Raw genomic sequence first — 15,594 nt, forward strand, 5'->3', positions numbered from 1 at the left:
TGAGAAGTTTCAATAACTTTTTTCCATTAAATTAATTCTGAAAGTTATTTACGTTTTCCTTCAGAGATTTTTATAGGAATTCCTTATGGAGCTTTTACAAGGATTCCTTCGAAAATTCATTCAAAAATCCAGCATTACGTCTTTCTTAGGCTGCGTGGATACAAGGCATGACCATGCTGAAGGTAGCTGAGTTAAATTCATGACACGGTGAAGGAAATTTTTAGAGTTCTATGTATCTGAGAATCATCGAGTAAGTTTTATAACAAAGGAATGCAGTACTGGCGAATGGGCTTAGCATTATATGGAATTTCTTATTCGAAAGTTTTGAGAAATGTCTCATTCATTCCTCAGAACTCCTAGATGAAAAAGTCCCAAAGGAGGAATGCTAAATTTCTGAAGAAGACATTCTTCTGAACTTCCTTCTGTAGAATCTTGATAAATCGTCTAGCTCAAACCTTTGTAGGGGTATGTGGCGGGACCATCATCATCATCATCATCATCATCATGTAGAATGAATTCTTGGAGACGGAATTCTTCAGTGTTTCGGTAAACTTCTTTTAAATCCTAAAGGAGGAATAATTCTGAATTATTGGAAACGAGTTCCCGTTTCTTAATAAATTTGTTTTTTAAAATACCTGAAGAAGGATTTTCTGAGAACTGAAGGAAGGATGGATGTTTGCTTACCAAATAAACTCAATTAAAAAATAAAAAAAAAATAAAAAAAAATTTCTGTCTGTCTGGCTTTTCCAACCCGAAAATTTCGAATCGGCAATCGAACCCAGCCACTTTTAGCATGATCTTGCTTTGTAGCCGCGCATCTTACCACTCCACTAAGAAAAGCCGATAGCTTGCTCATTGACTACCACCCAATAACGCGTATATCACGATACGTTTTTCGACCTCAACTCGTACTCGACTCAATTCGATTGAAGTACAAGAGACGATCTACTGTTGAGGTCGTATGTGCAAAAGTTGCAAAGTTGTGAAACTAGATGGAATGTTTATTACTAATAATTCGTTTTATAGCAAGCAAGGTCATTCCACTTGACCAGTTCTAAGAAAAATTTAGTAATCACTAATTAATTAATGACAGATCTACAATGATCGTGGATATGCTTATCTCTGCAACTCCATCTATGATTTATGCAAGGGTTCCATGCTATGCTATGTTCTTCAAAATAATGGCCTGAATCATTCACAATTTTTTTTTTATTAGATTACCTTTTTAAATCTTTTATTTTCTGAATATCATTCGAAATAAATAATTTTATAATAATTTCGTTCGGCATTTTACCAGCTCCAATTGTGTCGGAATTTTCCAATATTAACGGTTTCTCCACCGTTAGATAATTGATAATAATGATAATAACAAGTGTAATAATTACAACTACTAGTATGGGTCATATGTACACATATACAATAGCTAATTGAGTCATGACGATCGCACCACTGATTGGTTTGTTCTTTCATTTCGTTTGCAACAGTCAAAAATAGTCTTCAACTTCAGTGTAACACGGCATAGATTTGCTGTATTCTTTTCTCAAATATAAGTGTAGCTTTATTATTATGCAACTAGAATTCAATGTCATTTGTTTTTCTCGGAAAAAATCTTATCAACAATGAGAATAGCTTACATGGGTTTTTGAAATGTTTAGATTTAGATTTTATTTTGTTTAAGTTGTTTCATAGTTAAGTAACGTACTTGAGCGGTTGCCAGAAGCATTTCCTTTAGTTTTCACAAAGCAGCAAGAACAGCTTTTTTGAGAAAAATTATAAATTTATGTTTTTGTTTGAAAATGTATGATGATTTCTAGGAGAATATTCGATGATTCCTGATTTTTTGATTAAATAATTAGAAATGACAAAAGCATTAAAAACATTTTTTCTAATCCTAATAATACAAACAACCTGCGGCAACTTGGATGGAGGTGTTTGCCTGCCGTCGTCATAGTTGTCGTAGGTGAATTCAATTTTTGTTAATTTTTTTATGTTTACAGTAACGTATATAAAAAAGTGAGATTTCTTGTTCTTAAACATAGGCACTGCGAATAATTTAAAGCTAAAAACAATCTCCTATGATAATTGAATACTTTTCGTCCATTGAACTAAAAGTAGGAATTGGCTAATACAGTTTTGATTTTGTAGTGAATGTGGTTCGAATGCGAATGGAATGGTTTCCTGGGAATTTGGACTAAGGTTCGAATTACAAATGAGTAAAATTGCGGGACTGGCCGGTTGGGATGTCGCGCCGTAGTTACCGGGCAGCGTTGAGGGCTGTAATACAGTTTGTTGTGGGAGGTCTCGCAGGGGGTGGCACCGCCTACTTTGACCATAGTCCTGTTAAGTTGTTGGGGAATTGGATTTCTGATTTCTGACTCTATCATCTCATTGGTTGGTTTGAGAAGCATTGATTGCGTGTTTTGTGTTTTTTGGTGATGTTGAGTATCATTAATTGGGTCTCCATAGCAAAAATTAAATTTAGTTCCAGCTGTAAATTAAAAATGAAACAATGAATCAAGCAGTCGATTACAAAGATTATTGTTGTATCTTACAAGCTCAAGTATCGAGTATTCCTTTTGCGACCCATGTTGCAAAGTTTGAAATGGCACAGCGACATATCTGAAATTGTATAAATAAATAAATTATTATATTTTCTAAACATAATGTAACTGAAGTAAACTTACAATGATTGCTTTTCTTTTCCTCCCTAGGTTTTTGGTAGCTGAGTGCTTTTGGATGTTCCTGTAGCCTTGCCAGCCGATTCAACGCCTTGACAGGGTTCTCCGCCGGGGCGTCTTCCACCAGTGGTTCATCTCCGTTTGGAGGTTGCTGCTTTTGCAGCTCTTGCTGAAGTATTTCCTCGTCCTGTTGCTGCTTGGCGGCCATGTTGCCCATGATTTGCAACAGTTTCAACTCTTCCCTGTGCAGTTTCTGAACTTCATCGGCCAGCTCGTTGTAGAGCTCTTCGCCGGGGATGTCCGCCTTCGGGATGTAGGCCATGGCAGGGCTGGCAAAGGCCATTAATCCTGTGGCTAGCAGCAGGTAGCTCCAATGGGTAATCATTCTGCGGAAGGTAAGTCAAACATAATGAATCTAATTAGCTCTTGAGTTGATAAATTATTGTTTGCATGATTATTCGTAATTAGTTCCATTTTTCTACCCTATCCTATTCCTAGAAATGGGATGAGTTTTGCGAAAGAACGCATGATTTTGTTTCCGGTGCACAATGGTTTCCAAACGATCAAAATCTAATATTTATTATGATTAATTTAACAGCCATTCAGGCCGTCGGTAACCATGCTACAGCATATTATTTCCATTAGGTATTGAAATTTTCAATTTGTAGGTCATTGATATAACTTAATTAGCTGATTTTAAAATATGAATTTTTAAAAGCCAATCTTTTCGCACAGTTCCGTCCATCTGCATAGGACATTCCCCAATAAGTGGGTGGGGCGAATAAAACAACGGAAGTCTAACTTCTGCAAAGTGTTTTGCTTGAAATTAACAAAGTTGAGCCGTGCTGCTCCGGGCCATCGGTCAGAAACATTTGGCAAGCTGCGAGCGCGTGGGTACTTTACAATTAGATAGGAATGGATTGCGATGGATGTCGCTCTTTCCGTGTCTGCTACAATTTTTCGCGATGACAAAAGCCATTAAGTAATGGTCGTAAATTCCGCGAAACTGAAATCACTCGCTGTGTGCTACTTGTTGACATTTGCGACGGAGATTTGTTAATATTTATTCTAACTTCTGGAGTTTGAGGTTTGTAGCTGCATTTGATGAAGGAACGATAAAATCTTATTCTGCATCGTTTCTATTGTGAGGGATTCAAGGTGGGGGCTTTGAAACTTTATTTCAGATTAGAAATAAAGGAATTGTGCAGTCACGTTGCACTGCAAATGGCTTTATGACAAGGTTACCGATAACTCCGTGTTCTTGAAAGGTCAGATGTTTAAGAAAAGTTTTCTTTTATGTAAGTACGATGCAGAAAAACGATTTGCTTGTTGGTGGACTAAAAATAAACGTCATATGTTCATGCAATGTGAATCTTTTGTTTTGCATTTGTCCCTTCTATTGTCTTATTTTGGTAAATTACAAAAATTTAACAAAATCAAGTAAGATCAGAGAATTTTTGAATCAAGTTATCTAAAGAAAATTGTGTTGGACCAACTGATAAAAAATTCTATTTGTATGTGGATTGTCAGTATACAAAATTGATTGTATTATTATTATACAAAATTAGTTATTCCACACACCCTGATTATGCAGAAGGATGTCGAAGGAAATAGATTATTTAAGCCATCTAAAAACATACGACACAAACGACATCGCGCGCGCGGACGAAGTCCTACACCTTGATACCGCAATAGCTGCAAGCTCGTAAATCAGAGCGAGAAGTTTCCACAATCAAAGCATAATCAATTACTGCCCTGATGAAGCGAACCGCCGCAGCCCGCGGGCGGAGGCGATAGCGACAAACTGTCATTATTCATCTGCCGTACCACAGAAACGATGATCCATAAAATGACGGTCTGACTTACTTGACTCGAGCAATTAAGCACGCTGATACGGAGGAGCTCGCTGTGATCGCCCATTGCGTCGAACGACGAGATCATCGAGCAAAGCAATTTGAGATAACCTCCGTCGTGCCGGGTGCCACTTTGACCGACACTACACGACAGGCGTGGCTTTGCCTCGGCACTGACCAATCCATCCAATCGGAACTGGTTCGATGCCGAAGCGGAACTCGAGGCGTGGTCTACACTGCTATGAGAATATGGGTTTGACGCCATTTTGCTATTCATTTTGAATCTCATGGACTAGGTACGTGCATTTTAAAATTTTGTTTAGCGTTTAACAGAGCGAAACATTGGTTTAAAGTTTTTGTAATTTTGAACATGAGATGTGGCGGAAAACTTTTATATTTTCGAATGAAATTTGGGTAAATTGGTACTAGCAGACCCAAGCTTCGTCTCGCCTAAAATTGGTAAAATCTTCGATTTTTTTACATTCGCAATTCACTTAAACCGATTCTTCAAGAATAATTTCTTATCTTTAAAAACTTCCATACACCAATATATTTACATGGGAGCCCTTCCCCTTCCAGAATAGGGAGGGGTCTAAAACCACCACAGAAATATTTCTTGCCTTTAAAAACCTCCACGTGCCAAACTTGATTCCATGTGGTCGGTTAATTCTTGAGTTATGTAGAAATTTATGTTTCATTTGTATGGAAAACAACCAAATACAAATATCGCGATGTTCGGTTCAGTGGTTTCCGAGTCTATTAGGGTCAGACAGATAGAAATTCATTTTTATGTATATATATTATGTATATAAATTAGTTGACCTGGCAGATGATGTTCTGCAAAGTAGGCTAGAATACGCGTTGTGAACTGCATTTGCGAAATTCATATACCTATGAATAATAATTTTTGGTATTCACGATTTTTTCCAATTTTACTCGTGATTTCCGCATGAAAAAAATCCTATAAATCCGTCGGAGAACATAACGAACAGTTTTGCTGAAGATATGAAGAGAACCATCCAGTCGTTTTCATGTTCAAGAATACGAACATAAGCCAATTTATTTTTATATATTCAGAAGATAAGATAGTTGCAGGGAGTTTTTATTTATCAATCTAACTAAAATTTGGCCATAAAATGCCATGTTATAAAACTCACTCATCATACCGTAATTATTCTTTTGAAAATTATAGGAATAAACGTGCCAAAATCATCATTTCTTCTGGTACCTATTTGAGAAAAAATGATGTCTTCATAAATAGTTTGTATGATTTTAATCTTTCAATAATATAATGGTTTAAACAATTAAAAAAAAAATTCGTATTTCATACATACGTGTTAAACTAAGTTCAATATTAAAATATATCATAAATACTATTGGCATTGGTCATCCACATTATAAATGAATCAATTTACCTTTATATTTGAATTGAACCAACTTAATCAATTTGTTTAAATTGTTGCGTTCAATACAAAATCGTTTGTCCTTCGTTATGCTTTTGGTTGGTAAAGGCAAAGGATAGCCGAAAAACACGGTACGTATTATGGGAAAAATGTCATGTGAAAAAATACTTTTTTCGCATTGTGGGCTGTCTTCAATGCAAGTAGGAAGTCAAGCCTATTCATATCTAGAACTGTCTTTAGCTTCCTACTCGACCCAAAGGCATCCCACGCGTCATGAAGGATGATGTTACTTCCAAAAATAGAGTAAAAGTCAGGGGGATTGAATCAGTATGCATAACAGTGGTATACTAAAATCTTATATTTAATTGTTTTTGGGACGGTTGAAGCAAAAAAAAAACGATGCTCTTATTGTGTCTGAATTGTCATCAAAACGATATTATGGACTGATGAATAATACTCAATGCAGGTTCTTCTGTTGAACATAAAATGTTCGCCCTTGACACATGAGCAAAGTATGTCGTCAAATAAAAGTCCACTTAGAGGTCGGTTGTCACAACGTTCCTGTCGAGGTCATTTTGCACCCTGTAAGGCAGGCTTTAAAATGTAATATGCCGTTTGGGTTCTTACTTGCAAGTTGCAGTGTGCTTGCCGATACATTCGCAGTTAGGTATGTACGTCAACCTACCAGGAAACGAAATTTGCATTTCAAGAACCGCGAGGCAAAAAATTAACATAGTACGAAAAACAGAAGAAAAAAAGGGATCCGATTCATTGATTCCCGATTCATGCCAATAAGGTTTTTTTTTTGACCAAGGTTTGATCGTTTTAGTCTAAAACAGATATAGGTATCCAAATCTATTATGGAAAGTGTGTAAGATTTAAGTTTTCGTATCGCAGTTGGGGTGCCTTTACATAATGCATCTTGGGGGTGTTTGGGGTTTTCCTTTAAATATCCTCTGAAGCATCATTAAGCTTATCTTTTTCTGGCTCTGCAAAATCGGGCACCGTTGCGGTTAAGTAAATTTTGAAGCTGAACTTTGCCAAAAACTGTAGTACTTTACTGATCTTCAGCAAAAAAAAAAATACATATCTCAGCAACCGAATCATCACTTTTACTGAGATTTCGGCAGGACTTGAAGCTGATTTTTGGCGTTGGCTTCTCTGGGAAAATAAACAAAAAGTACTGAGATCTCGGCGATAAATATTAAAAACATTCACATTTTATTTACATCAGGAGTTAGATATTGACAGGGAACGAATAGGTGGCCAATTTTTCTACCCAAATTTTTTTCAATTGTGTATCTTTTTTATATAGGTTTTGGTAGGTTCTTATACAGAATAGTTAGAAAATCTGAAAGTCGCTGGTTGGTATGTATATTGTTCAGAAAAATATATTAAGCTCTTTTAGTGGAATGTATTAAACCGTCTAAGACGAATTAAGTACTGTCCATTTAATTCCACCAGTTAATTTTCGTTATCTTTGCAGATACGTATTTCGACCACAACTGTGTGGTCGTCTTCAGTGTCTTTCGAGTGAAGTCGAGTCAAGTATGAGACACTGAAGACGACCACACAGTTGTGGTCGAAATACGTATCTGCAAAGATAACGAAAATTAACTGGTGGAATTAAATGGACAGTACTTAATTCGTCTTAGATGGTTTATGTATATTGTTGAACGCCGGTAAACACTACCGTAGCCAAATGCGGTGAACCAAGCAGTGAGCCCGATAAACAGTCAATCGATCAAGTTAACATCTTAAATCGCCAAGCCCCGTCGGCCAGCGTCGGTAACGAACCCCGTCGCCGAATAATGCGACGATTCCATACCACCAGCGTTGCTGAAAACGGAGATTGTCCAACGCAGCGCCGTCTAGCCCTTGACCGTCACCGGTGACCGGATACTGCGAATCGAACATGGAACCCGAGAACTTCTAACGCTGTGCGTTTCCACCAATGACCCGTCCATAACCGAGTTCAACGTGTCCAGCAGCGAATCCTTCCGCCGGTAAGCTCGTCGAAGATCCGGAAATCGAGTGATGAACGACGGAGGGCCCTCCCAACCATACCATCACAAACCCTGCTACTGGCACGATGACGAGCAATGATTACCAAAGCGCAAGTAAACCTCCATAATGTTTTGTATTGTCTCTCTCCAGTAATGAAGCATAGTTGTTCGATTCTTTAAGAAACATTTCCCTGATTTGGTTACTTTGCCTCACGCTCTCCGTACGCATCAAGCCTTATTTTTAGTAGTCCGCCTGAAAGGTACTCCTCGATTAAACTCGGTATTAGTCTACCTTCGATAACTTTATCCCATTCAACGGAACTGTGAACAATTAAAAGTTAAGTTCTTGCTCAGGTGAGTGAGCGAGGCACAACAAACATCGGAATAAATTAAAGCGTTCATTAGGGCATCTTCGAAATTTATAACAATTGACTCTAAAATTCTTCATAATTTCCACGTGAAATTTTACAATTTTCACGGATGACCTTGGGTTGTCCATTAGAAATTATTCTGAAATTTAACATGATTACAATTGTTCAAAATAAAGCAGGGTCGTTTGGCCGAAAAATAATCGGCAGTAAGCCATTTGGCCGAATAACACATTAGGCCGAAAGTCATCTAGTCGAATTCCATTTTTTTATTCCTTTCTTTATTTGTTGGGCACTCTGTGTTACTTAACCGCTACTGTACCGAGATCTACTGTGGTATTCTGCTGTACAGAATCTACACAGAATCTTCTTTTATATTTCCATTACCGTTATTGTTGTCGTTGCTAGTCCCTTCAATCGTGAGTACATTGTGTCCGTTTTGTCCATGTTGTGCATTAATTGATCGTTGCATTGTTCAGTTGCCATTTATCCAGACATACGTTGGAGGAATGTCTCCGAGAAGAAAAAGCTGTTAGTCGTCATCAAGCAGCCCTGACAATAAGGCACGCCTCCCAATACGCTACCGAATTAATCGTTTGGTCGAAAATGTTATTTGATCGAAAGCGACACACGGCCGAAAGTAGCATACTGCCGTGCTGGTAATTTAGCTGAAAGGCCTTTTCCCAACAGGTTGTTTAGCCCAAATGGTCGTTTCTATCGAATAAGTCATTTTGCCGAAAATTCCGTTTGATCGAATGATTACCACGTTTAGCAGAAAGGGCCATTTGACCATACAGCTGAAAGTGTCGATCCGTTTAGTCAAATTACATTTTCGACCAAACGACCAATTTGGCCGACCTATCCGGTCAAACGATTTTTTTCGGTCAAATGACCAATTTGAAAGAAAGACATTTGGACCGTATGCCCATTTCAACCAAATGACATATTCAGCCAGATGAGTGATGGTTTGTTCGGCAAAACGACAAATTCGGCTAACCGACCCGTCGCTTGGCCGAAAGTCATTTGGCGAAAAGACTTATGTTCAAATGCCACTTGGCCGAATAAAATGATCAGCTGAAATTCATCTAGCCGAATTCCATTTGGAAGAATAGAACGTTTGGCCGAAGCAGATATCAAGATGAAAATAGTTTGCCTGGAAAAGTTATTTGGCTGAAAGCGAGATACGGCCCAACAATTTTTTTTTTTTTTAGAAAGTTGTTTCCCCTAAAATAATATTTGGCGGAAATTGATCGTTTGGCCCAATAGACCATTTGCCTGAAAATGCGGCTTGACCCAAATGATCGTTTGATAGAAGGGTCATACAGCCGGAGATATCATTTCTGCCAAACGACCTATTAATCCTATTTGGACTAAAGAATGTTTTGAAAAAACTTTTTTGGTAAACTGAACTGGTCGGCCGAACGTTATTTTTGGCTGCATGTCCAGTTAAGTCAAATAACATATTCGTCCAAACAACTCTCGATCGAATGGCTTACTGCCAAATGGCCCATTTATGTTCATTCATTCATTTATTTATTTAGTTTACATCTAAACAGATAACACTGAATCAACAATTTGATGCCACAATACACGGTTCGAGGCCGCATCTCTCCATCCTCGGATACGCCCCACGCTCGCTCGGGTGCATATTGACCAATGACCATATTTTCCCTACTAGCAAATCGAAAGGAAAGAACTTATTTATACGCCTAGTAAATGGAATGTGTAGCAAGTGATTATTTAAGAGTTTTCTATTATTTGACACAAGCTATTTTTGATAGTCCTGTAGAAATTATGGGGGAAAGAATCAGTGGCATTTCCTCTTTTAAGTATTCCCTCATACTTATTGTGTGGGTGTGAATGAGCTCTTACATTCTTGTGTACAATGTGCTTAATATTTGCTACTCACTACAGCGTGTTCAACACTCACCTCGAGTGCGATCGTAGCAGGCTCGTCCAGGCCAATCTGTCATATTCGACAGCAAACCAGCGGACAGGTAAGACGCGTTGCATCTGGATAGGTGGTACCTTTCCAGCTTATTTCCGATTCTCACAATGGCGATCCTGCCAGGAGCTGCGAAATTCGCAGCACATTTAGTAGGAACGAAGTGTACCGGAAAGGAACCACCTATTTGCAGTGCATAAAAAAACAAACAGCGGGTCATCATGATCGCGCAACGAAAAGCGGACATCGAATGTCGCGCACTTGAAGCGGGTAAAAAAACGTACCTTTCCAGCTTATTTCCGATTCTCACACTTATCGTGTTTGAAATTACCATAGGGGAAGAGGCCCCAAAATGTTAGGCGAAAAATGTGTCAAAATAATCGAAAGGATCGAAATTTTGTTGAACCATCTAACATTTTGGCGAGGTAAAACGCTCTGGTGGGACTAACTTACAATGTACTATGCGTCTCCACGCACTTCCCATGCCAGAGTTCTGATTCGTGGTGCTTTGTTCCCTAAGAGCCTTGTCTTTGTTTAGCTAGGGCATTAAAAAGACCTTTTGGATAAATAAATGAAGAAAATCCCATACATGCCCATACACCCGGAGCGATTCTCCGAGAAGTGACTATTTCGAATTTCTCTAAAACTCACCTTTGATTTTTTTCTGGAAGTTCCCACTGAAATTCATTCAAAAAAATAGTAATTTCTTTGAAAATTTTAACAGAAAATCTGCCAACAATTACTATTTATGATTATTCTTCCAAAGAAATTCCAACCGGATTTTATGTGGAAAGTCCTACCCACCTTTCATGTGGTAAATCTTCTTCTCTTTATAATAAAAATGAAATGGTCTGTGTTCGTATCCGCATAACACAAAAACGGCTGGATTGAGTTTCTGCGTTCCTTCAGCAGATATGTTCGTTATAGTTCCCGACGGGTTTATGCGATATTTCCTCATGTGAAAATCACGGGTAAAGTTAACTAAATTGTGAAAAACTAAAATTAAGATTCGTATGGGCATTTTGCATGGGTCGTTCAGAAAAGAGCGTCGCCTACTATGCAGGACAATGTCTGCCGGGTCGACTAGTTTGGAATAAATTTCTTTAAGTGTCAAATGAAAATCATTGCTTTCGATTTCGAGACAACCGTCTGAGATGTGGTTGTGCTGTGACAAATTTTGAATTCTGGGACAGCTCAGAAATCAATAAAATAAGGATGTCAAGAAAAACTGAGATATGTTTGCAAAGGTTTTCAACAGAAATCAGACGTGCGGCAAACAAACTCGCCTACTGGACGGGCATTGTTTGTTGTAGAACGACTTTTGATTCTCATGTAATCGTCATTTTCTTCCGAACAGCAACATTTACGTAACCACAGCAGAATACATATATCGATCAACATGACCAGTGTTTGGTATGCGATAGAATGTATTTTGATTGGCAGTAAACGGATTTCAAGTGTACTTGAAAAAGACTTCAACTTAATAAAATATCTGATCGGCCTAACATTTCCAAAACTATTCAATCTATTCATGAGAATTAGGAAAAAATAGAAATGGAAAATACAAAAGCTGTTCCATTTTTTCATGCCATCTCTCCTATGTTTACCCCATCCCAATCGAAGGAATGAAAACCAATCAGAAGTTCCATTTTTGTGTGTTTTTTTAACAGTGATCACAAGCCCGCAAGCTAGCGAAAAGAGATAAGATGAAAATAGGAGCGTAACATGGAACAGTTCTCCTACATGAACTGATAACTCATTTATACTCATTTACGAATACTGCCTATAGAGATAGTACACCATTCGGTGTGCTCACACTATCTTCTGCAAACGCCTTTGGATCGCCCCGCTATTTTCAATAGCTGGTTCCGACAGTGCTGAAACTATCAGGATGAGTTTGCGTAATAGTTGCGCGCTCATACGTTCAGATCTCAGAAGCATTTTACCATTTTGAAATTTGTGAATCTGGGAAGGTTTTTGACTTCATATTATCTAGTTGGAATCAGTGTCATGATGTTTCATCTAATCAATGGAAAAATTACCCACACCAATCATGTTTCAGACTATTCGTCAATCTTCAAATAGATAGAGCGCCGACAATTGAAAACCATTGTCTTGTCAATGATAAAAAATTAGTCTGGCAAGTGAAGTGCTGCACGAAGAGAACACTCGAAATAGATTCGATCTGACGATTTGGTCGATTGGTAGGTCAGTGTCAATTTAGATTGAGTAACGGTGTGGAACGCCAAAAATTAACTTTGCCAGTGATAACTGGTATCATAACTGGTCGCTGCATTCAATTGAGTAATCATACGCATATCAGTTATCAGTTGAATGACTTCCAAGCTATCATGCTGAAAATCGATTGCTTTTTGCATCACCGATATTCATCAAACGCCGGCGCCTAGAATTCGGTTCGCTCTTGCGTCATTGTTTCAGTCACAAAAGCGCTTCTTAAATGGCTACTTGAGGTTATTTGTAACGCATTGTGATCCATTGATATGTAAATATGCGGTTTCATTGTTCTTAACGACCTTCCAAGCCACGAAATTCTGCGTATCTCCTCCACCAATCCCCAATCCATCAATACGCGTCTGCCGAGGCATCTTTCATTAATAATGCGAACTGATGTTGAATTTCCTCTCCTATCAACGTAAGCAAGTTCTTCGTTTTCCCTGTGTGCCATCATGGGGAGAAAATTGGCGGGCACTTTCCTCCCCGAAAAGCGCGTATCGCCTGTTGGGGTGAGAGCCAGGGGGCGGCGAACTTTCCCACGTAGGTCGCGTATTCATATACTCTATCCAACCGTAGGCAACAAACAAAGCACCCACCTTCAACAGGTGGTTAAACATTAGAATGAAAGATGGGAGTCAGAGGCGGAAGGACGAACTGCCGAACCGAAGGAAGCTTTTCTCGCACGTGCTTTGCAGCGAACCCGAGGCATGGACACAGTGCTGCTACTGACCAGTTACCATTTGTCCGGATTCGCTGATCCGTAAACTCAATGCTGATCCGTCAACAATGGGGCTTTATCCACCAGATTCATAGGCCATACAGAACACAACACGCCGCGGCGTTGATGGAAAACAGGAAAATCGTTTCACCGCGGTCAAGGGATGCATTCATAATTGGAAAAAATAACCGACGGGTGAAAACCAACGGATCGCGAACCCCTATGCTAATTTGAAGTTGAGAAGCAAAAAAATAGTATTCACCTGTTGCTGGGTAAATTGGCTCCTCGTGGAATCAGTTTGCACTTTGTTCTCTTATGTGCAATCACTTCAATTTAACACTTCACTTCACACTTTTGACAGTCTTTTTTTTTTTAATTAAATGTCCTTTGTTCACTTTGTAGTCCTTTTTATTTGCAGTTCAGTTGTTTTTCGTACATTTAACACTTTACACTTTCCTTTGAAATTTTCTTCTTGAGTTTAGTTAATTCTCCCGAAATGCCTCTAAACTACAATCTTGTTGAATCCTTCGCGAGATAAGCTAATGCGAGTGCGGATTTGGCGCCACAATCGAGTCGTGTCGGTGCGCCGGATTCAGGATCACTAATGAAGCGACCTGTTGCTTCTATCGCCGCTTTTATAGAGTTTACGCGAACCTCGGCGAGTATACTGCTGCAGCTTGCTGTAGCTAAAACGACAACGGGCGATGGCGCGAGGTAATGACGAAAGCGAGACGCTGTAAAAGCTTCCGATGCTTTACTGCTGCAAAAATTCACCCCATCCATGCCGGTGGCAGCTGCCGCTCAGCAGTTCGGCCATCGACGTGCTTGACGTTCGTTCATCCGTCGTTGTTTCGAGCTGGGCGAATCAGTCGGTCCGAGAATCGCGGCCGGGAAGGTGGGTTGCACATTTTATATTCCGTGTGTGTGGGGCCGCTCGATCGGTAACCGACCTACGTGATTAATTTCTCGGATACGTCACATGCTTCGATTTAAATTTTTAAACTTAGATTGCGCCCTAATTGAAGTTTTCCGAAAATAATGAGTTTTGGGGATTTTGGTGGCCATTAATCTACTTCTCGTTCGGCCTTCATACTGATGGGTGATACGGACGCAATCTAAACATCTTATCGCATGTCGGGATTATTACCGGCGGTGGCAGATTCCATTGACAAATTTAGCTCCAATTGTCCTTACACTGTCTCAATATAGGCTTCAAACTTTAGCATAGTATTTTAGAAATTAAATTATTCGACAGATACGCAGATTTCGAACTTATGGTAAGAAAGCTGTAAGTTGCACAACTTCTCTCGACTCGATTTCCTTGATGAGTAGTAATCAATAATATCGTCTATAATTATTACTTGGGACATTGACATAAATATGATGAGTACTGATTTGTCAGTAATAGTACCGGTTTCAAAATATAAAATACTGAAAAACGAAATGTAAGCAACTCAAAATAGAACAACTTTTGGGTTAGAGTTCTTTACACCTTACATACCGAAAAGTGTTTATGTAGCTTCATCATTCATACGCGCTTATTTGCAAAACGACATTTAACAGCACAGGTACATGTTTATGGAAAAACGTTTGATCAATAATGCATGAAGTTAATTCGTTTTGTTCAAATAAACCACACAAGTTTCTGCTCTCCTACATACTCGCGAGCAAAGCAAGTGCCCGAAATATGCGCGTAGGGGGTTTGCAAGAATATGGTGTTTTGGTGAGCAAAAGTTATTTTCGTAATCATGATAGGACGTTTATCACCTCTAACACTTATGCTGAAACTACAAAATAACGAAACAATTCCAACACATCTTTGCCTGGAACTATGTATGGCATTTTCCATCTCACTGGAAAGTATGTTACAAGAAACACATTAACAGATAAAAATATGTTACAAGAGATGAGCCAGCCGAGGGCTGCCAATCTGGGATGGGATTGGCTGCAATTTTACACATCGTTGAATTTTCAAAACTATTTGCTGTGTACATACCTATATGAGCTTTGATATGAAGAATCGGAGCAGTAACCCAATTGATGATTTTTTTTTTCATTTTACTGTTAGGTTTTATTAGAAATTAGTTAAAAATACCTTACTCAGTAGCTTGTGAGGAGTTTCTCACTATCGCTTTTTGATAACGAATACGAAAACGCATAATTTTGTTAGGTTTAAAAAGTGCACCAGCAACCAAAGATCTTTCTCTCGTCAGTTATATTGCTAGCCATTGCTGCTCATCCACACCCATTCATCGTTGTCCGTTCCTGCGTGGGCTTTCGTAAAACTTCAACATCTGTAAAAATTCTGCATGTCTAGTTGAGTATTTTGCATGCCACCTCACTGTCTATTATGGCATAACTGTCCCATATACAAATTCTAGCTGTTGA

The 15,594-nt window shown here is 38.8% G+C and overlaps 1 protein-coding gene across 1 annotated transcript; it reads right to left on the reverse strand.

Annotated features, from left to right (window-relative positions):
* Positions 1-1,212: 1,212 nt before the first annotated feature.
* On the reverse strand, positions 1,213-13,818 carry LOC134218335 (uncharacterized). Its single transcript, XM_062697273.1, has 4 exons — positions 13,469-13,818; positions 2,685-3,064; positions 2,553-2,619; positions 1,213-2,488 (listed from the first exon to the last, which is right to left on the reverse strand). Exons 2-4 carry the CDS (start codon positions 3,061-3,063, stop codon positions 2,479-2,481), a joined length of 456 nt encoding a protein of 151 aa, XP_062553257.1. The 5' UTR covers position 3,064; positions 13,469-13,818; the 3' UTR covers positions 1,213-2,478.
* Between the last annotated feature and the right edge of the window lie 1,776 nt (positions 13,819-15,594).

The sequence above is a fragment of the Armigeres subalbatus genome, chromosome 2 (genome assembly GCF_024139115.2).
Source record: "Armigeres subalbatus isolate Guangzhou_Male chromosome 2, GZ_Asu_2, whole genome shotgun sequence".
Lineage (NCBI taxonomy): Eukaryota > Metazoa > Arthropoda > Insecta > Diptera > Culicidae > Armigeres > Armigeres subalbatus.

Coding starts and splice junctions, on each gene's coding strand:
- LOC134218335 (XM_062697273.1), bottom strand. CDS start 3,063: ATGATTACCCATTGGAGCTACCTGCTGCTAGCCACAGGATTAATGGCC. Junction 2,620..2,684: donor GGAAAAGAAAAGCAATCATT/GTAAGTTTACTT, acceptor ATACAATTTCAG/ATATGTCGCTGTGCCATTTC.